The sequence below is a fragment of the Chelmon rostratus genome, chromosome 8, assembly GCF_017976325.1.
Source record: "Chelmon rostratus isolate fCheRos1 chromosome 8, fCheRos1.pri, whole genome shotgun sequence".
Classification (NCBI taxonomy): domain Eukaryota; kingdom Metazoa; phylum Chordata; class Actinopteri; order Chaetodontiformes; family Chaetodontidae; genus Chelmon; species Chelmon rostratus.
Genome location: NC_055665.1, coordinates 9,588,389 through 9,594,575, shown reverse-complemented (window position 1 = coordinate 9,594,575; position 6,187 = coordinate 9,588,389). Strand labels below are relative to the sequence as shown.

Here is a 6,187-nt window from a genome sequence, read left to right as displayed (position 1 = left end):
TATGACACATATGCCCACATGTTTGTGTATGCTCATATTTGAAATATATGATTTTATAAAATGTAATATTTGTATGAATTAAAATACCCAACAGTATATACATGAGTAAAAATTAGGTCCACTTTGACCAGCTACATTAAGATTGCATTGGATTGCATTATTACATTGTGCTAATGACCTTTTTTTTAAAACTAAAGTTAATGATCTGAGTAGACATACATCTCCCACTGTTCTTTTTGCATGGGCACAGGATTACAGACACTTTTTCAAGGAAATTCAGCAGTAAAACAGCCAATTAGATCCCATTCCTGTCGATATATATCCTGCTGATTAGTGATAATAATTTGAGCCGGGAGGCCAGGCATCATCTGTCTCGGTGCTACTTCATTAGAGGTGTGTGACCTCTAATGAAAACATGATTGCAATCAGCGATGGCATTTTTAATGTGTGGACGTGTCGCATTCTCAGAGCACGAGCGGAACCGGGAGCGCGCGCTCTGTTACCCTCCAACCCTCCACCCCCAACCACACACACACACACACACACACTATCCAGCATTCAGCTTCGACTACTGGTGGGGGCCACGGGCATCGAAGGGACCGGCGTGCACGCGCCCGCTTCGTTTTCTCACCCCTCTCTCGCGCTCTGTGCTCGAGCCGTTCCGCTGTGCGCGCTCCCGCTCAGAGACAGGCTTCAGAGAGCCTGGAGAGCAGACGAGCGACAGCGGGGGAGAGAGAAAGATGGAGGTGAGGGTCGGGGAGAGACTCCTGTGCCTGGCGGTGCTGTCCAGCGTCTTCTGCGTGGATTCGGTCTTCGGGAAATACGTGAAAGGCATCGTGAACACCAAAGAGGTGAGCGCTTGTTTTTTTTTCCTCTTCACCTCTTTAATTAGTTGCGACAGTGACACCGCCACAGACTGAGCGCAGTGGGAAAGGGACTCGACTGCGTATCCGCACGCAGGTGTTTCCGAGGCGGACTGCACCGTGGACACACGAAGAGCCAACCGCCAATTCACCGTTAAGTTGCCTTGAATATTTACATGCCGCCATATGAAACACACTTACCTCGATTCTGCCGTGCAGTTGCGCGTCATCTGCGCGCGTGTCATCTGTGGCGTATATTTCACCCTCATTATGATGTTCTTTGGCATCGCTGTAGCCCCAGAAAGCGGCATCCCACCAGTCCAGGTCTACCAGTCGAGCCTCTAGTAGTGATTTATCATCTTTAAACCAAGTGCAGCCCCATGTGCACGGTTTTGTTGCCACGCTTAAATGTAAATCAGCAGTGGAAATGTCTGTTTATGATTAGAGGAGCCGTTACAGGTGTGCGTCATATGGCTTCTGGGGCGCGCGGCGTTGGATTTGTGGTGGTCTTGGAGGAGCAGCCCCGGTGAGGTTTTTTTTTTTTTTTTTTTTTTTTTTCTTAGTGTGTTTTCAGACAGATCAGCATTGACATCATTGCAGCCCTGACAAAGATCAGCGAGTTGGACATGTAAACTGTGCAGCTGGGCAGATACTGGAGCTCTGGGCCGTTTGTAATTCAGGAGGCCACCACCTGCTGTTGCACATCTCTGCCTGGTATTCTCACGAGTTTGTGGATCAAGTTTGGACATATATGAGTAATGCAATAGGACCATCTACCATTTTGTTGAGTTCAGCAAGACATGCCACTATGCAGACAAAGAGCATCTACAACTACACTGTCAAATAAGCCTTATCAGAACATTATGGTAATTATGTTTGAATTTCTGCAAAACTGTGCGCTGGAATCAAAGTATTTATGTCTCTGAAACAACAGTGGGCACGTTTGACCTTTCAGTCTGTGAGGTCAGCTGTGCCTGGAGATTCAAACCAGCAGGGGTAAAGAAAATTAATGTTTAACACACATGTTAAACATTATAAATAATACAAAGCAATTTCCCAGAGCCCGAGACGACATATACACATTTTTTGTTTGCCCTGATCATTCAGTTTCTAATCATATAAACCATGAAAAAAGCACATGTTTGCCGTTTTGCTTGTCGTCCTTCGTTGAATTGTTTAATCTCTTTCATGACACCTTCAGGAGGTGATAGCTCCTGCTCAGTGACCAACAGCAGGGGAGGTGACTGTGTTGTTGCACTGTTTGGCTCAGGTCACAATGTGATGGAAGGTGCTGTTGTAAACAGAGAAAAAGAAAAAAGCATGCATGCTCAGAAATATCCTTCCATTGAAATGCAGCATAAAATATCTTGCGCTAACTACTGTACGCTCAGGTGTTTCATGTGCCACAGATTTTCATGTGCTGCCAAAATGCGACTTGGCAGCAGAAAACCTGAAATACTTAGCTACCGAGCTCCAGGATATCATCTTACTTGAATATCACCTTACCTGCTCCCCCAAAAAACAAAGAACAGAATCTATGAGACACCAGTTTGAGTCAACAAGCTTTAATTCTCACTCGAGCTGGCTTATGCTCACATTCCCTGAACTCTGACGTCAGTGAATTTAAAAATGCGTCATGAACTGAGAGATTGAAGTCACCGGTTTGAATCCCCAGGATGACGACGGGGATCTGAATGCATAAACTGAACAAGAGGCACTCATCCATCCATCACGGCGGTTGAGATGCCCTTGAACGCAGCGCTGAATCCGCACCTGCTCCAGTGGAGCTGCTCACTGGCCGGCAATATTGCACTGGGCAACTTCCAAGTGTGTGTGTGTGTGTGTGTGTGTGTGTGTCTGTGTGTGTGTGTGTGAGAGAGAGAGACTCCAGCTCTTGATAGAAGGGCATCTACTTTTCTAATCCTCTGCAGTAAATAACAATATAGTTTTAGTCAACCTGTCTTGTTATGTAAGACCATTAATTAAAAGAGGTTTTACATAATAAGTAAATCCTGCACTCAAACGGCATAATTTTCTCAATAATGGTTTGGTTTATAATAGAAAATAGTGGAAAATGACAATTTTCAGAGTTGAAGGTGATGTCTTCAAACTGCTTGTTTTGTCCAGTAAAAACTCAACAATCCAAAGATATTCAGTTTATTATCATGAAAGGATTAAAAACACAACAAATATTTAAATCTGACAGGCTGCTGCCAGTGGATTTTTGGCATTTCTGCTTAAAAAATGACTTGCATGATGACCAAAATAGTTTGTGATGGATTCACTGTTGATGGATTAATTATTAATTGTATTAGCTTTACTGAACTGTTAGACAAATGCGCTTTTAAAGTTATTTTTTCTTGAGTCTTGTTTTTGGTTTTCTCACCTTACTCTTGTGCTTCTGAACCGTTCAGGAATCACTTGACAGCCTGAGCAAAACAACAGAGCACTTTGAATGGCATCAAGCAACACCAGGCTTGACATATTGATATTGGGAGCGTGTGTGAGTGTGTGTGTGTACAGTTTAACACAACATCACTGTTGCGCATGCATTCCCGCCCCAAGGTCATCCACCAACTCCACTCCACATCCCCTCTCTCGCAGATTTACACACACACACACGCACAGAAACACTCTGCTTCAATCCCAGAATCCTGTCGCTGCATCAGTGTCTGCAGAGGTGAAGGCAGAGTTAGTGCAGGGCTGTAAATTGACTAATGCAATTTAACACATTGGGAGGGATGGACTGCTGAAACCTGTGGAGAGGCTGGAGAAATATGGAGAAACACAAGCAAAGTTATCCAAAGGCATCAGCGCCTCAGACTGGTCAGCAGCTTGATGAGGGCTGGTCGATGTGCACAATTAGCTTTGGTGGCTCGTGTCGTGCGGAGGCACTGATAAAATGTCCCTCAGTAGTTGCTTTAAGGTCAGAGGAAGGTCGTCCTTTTGAATCCAGCAGGGAAAATCAGGGAAACAATTAAAACCCTCACACTCCTTCAGCAGCCAACAGCACAAGCCCCCTGAGCAAGGCAGTAAATCCACACTGTGCGTCAGGCTGTTTCCCCTGTGTCAGTGTCCATAAAGCTGTAGAAGTTTGCAGCAGGCTGATGTTAAACCTCTAAGAAAGCAAAGTCCTCGTCTGACCTCGGGTTAGGCTGAGGTGTTGCTCAGTTACATTCTGTCAGGCACACACTTGCTGTTACAGGTGTCAAACCTCAGTTTACATAAGAGTTTGGGAAAATATGTAAATTGCGATTTTTATGACCAATATTGTGATTGCAATTTAAAATTATTTTCTGCAAATTAAACTGCAGGCTTGTGCTTGTGGTCTGTAGCATTGAATGAGGTCCCCCATTTGTACCAAGTATAATCATCATTTGTTTTTGTTTCTGCATGAATAGAGTCATATAAACATAATAATTAGTGCAGTTGCTTGTTGTTGATGTCCACAGTTTTTCTTTTTTTTTCAAATGAGTCAGACAGAGAAAAGTGAAATTCTAAATGAACTTAATAGGGATCTGTGGAAAACTTCAACCCAGATAGGGTTGGGTATCGTTCACGTCTGAACTGGTACCAGTACCTGGCATTTGTTACAGGTATCCAGTGGTACCATTTTTTTGGTGCTTTACTCTCTCTGTAATAACAAAAATGTAATTTCAGTTGTAAAAAAAAAAAAGAAAAAAAGAAAAGTCCAGATCAACTTTGGATATAGCCAGTAACTGAATGTTGGCTAATGCTTTCCAGCAACAATTTATCCAAGTAGCTAATTAGTTACCTGCAGATGTTGATGAAGCTGTCGATGCCTCATTTAAAGTTTCATTGTCCATGTTCAGTTTCTTCGCTGCTGGCTGCAGGCGTGCTAACGTTAGCTGTGGCTGCTGCACTTTATTTATATTTCGTGTTTGACCAGGTGTTTCGTCAGGTTAACCATGTTGCTCTGGCTAGCTTTGCATTTCACATTACAAAAATTGCCTTGAGTGTTGTCTGCACACTTGCGACCCCTTTGGCCTCGCCATTTCCCTGACGAGTATTACGACTTGAACAAGTTGCAGAGTGACATAGTCGCGCTCTCTCTCTTTCTCTCTGTACTCTTAGTTTCTCTCTCACCCAGATTTCACACCAATTAATTGCCCATATTTAGTTCAAATATGAGATACAACAGCATGCAGAGAGTTTATTAACCAGGCAACAGATGAAAGTTTCCTTTCTTTTAAAGCCAACTCAAGAATTAATGTCAGAAAATGAAAATAAGTCAAGATAAAAGTAGAACAGGCAGCACTCACCCGCTTAAATGTAGTTGCTCCACCTTGTTAAGACGCTTTAAAGTACAAAGTTTATAGTCAGAGTTGCAACTCTTTCAAATTGTGATCAGTCAGCCCTCGTTTTCTAACATGTCGCTGGGGACAAGTTTGAATGTCTTTAGTTTACGTTGTTAATGAAAATTTGTGGATTACACCAGAAAGGTCTTTAAACTTTTGTCTTTTGAAAATTAATGAAAATGAACAGATGCCCTTGAAAGTTCTTTTTCTAATTATGAAATATATTGCAGCCATATTTATCTTCGTGCCTCAGCTCACTGGGCCTTTATCCATCCTAAAATCAACATCTCACATCCTGAGGAAAAACACAGTGATGGATGTTGGGCTAGATACAGCCGCAGTTTCGAAATGACGGATTTTACCAGGATTTCTGGACTTAATAGGATCATGAGGTGACGAGGTCGTCTGTGTGATGTCTCATTTTAATTAATGTCATGTCTTATCTTGAAATATGCCACTTCTAAATTCTTCAATTTCAGCAAGCAAGACTTTGAAAGTCACCAAAAAATCCTTCACGTTGACATTGAAGTAAGTTTCGGGAACCCTGTATGCACAGGATTTCTAACTCAATCAGTTTTCCTACATCTCTTTTTAATGAGGACATTGTGATTAGATACAGGCAGCGTGTGTGCATGTGAGGGAGCGTTTTCATGTGTCCATATGCTCGCCTCAATGCGTGTGTGCGTGTTTGCATGTCTGCAAAGTCTGTGTGTACTCGTGCAAAACACCCAGAGAGGGACAGAGCTTTGAGTGTGTTTGTGTGTCACTGCGTGAATGTGTTTATGTGACGCGGCGTTGTGTAGCCCTGACTAATGAATCATTGAGAAGCCCAGCGGTCCAGGGGTGACTTGACTAGCTGATTGGTAATTAATTGTTAATGAGGCTTAGCAAGCAAACAGGGATCTGGAGAGAAAGAGAAAAAGACAGAAAGCTACAGAGATGAAAGGACAGAAACTGTGAGGGAGGAAGAAAGAAAGAGAGACAGAGGGAATGAGACGGGGAGAT

At 43.0% G+C, this 6,187-nt stretch overlaps 1 protein-coding gene across 1 annotated transcript in view; it reads left to right on the top strand.

The window, feature by feature from the left end:
* Positions 1-731: 731 nt before the first annotated feature.
* tmem145 (transmembrane protein 145) overlaps positions 732-6,187 on the top strand; it is a 33,670-nt gene continuing 28,214 nt past the window's right edge. Inside the window, exon 1 of the mRNA XM_041943311.1 lies at positions 732-851. Within this exon, the coding sequence (XP_041799245.1) occupies positions 741-851 (111 nt within the window). The 5' untranslated portion in view covers positions 732-740. The remainder of the gene's footprint in view (positions 852-6,187) is intronic.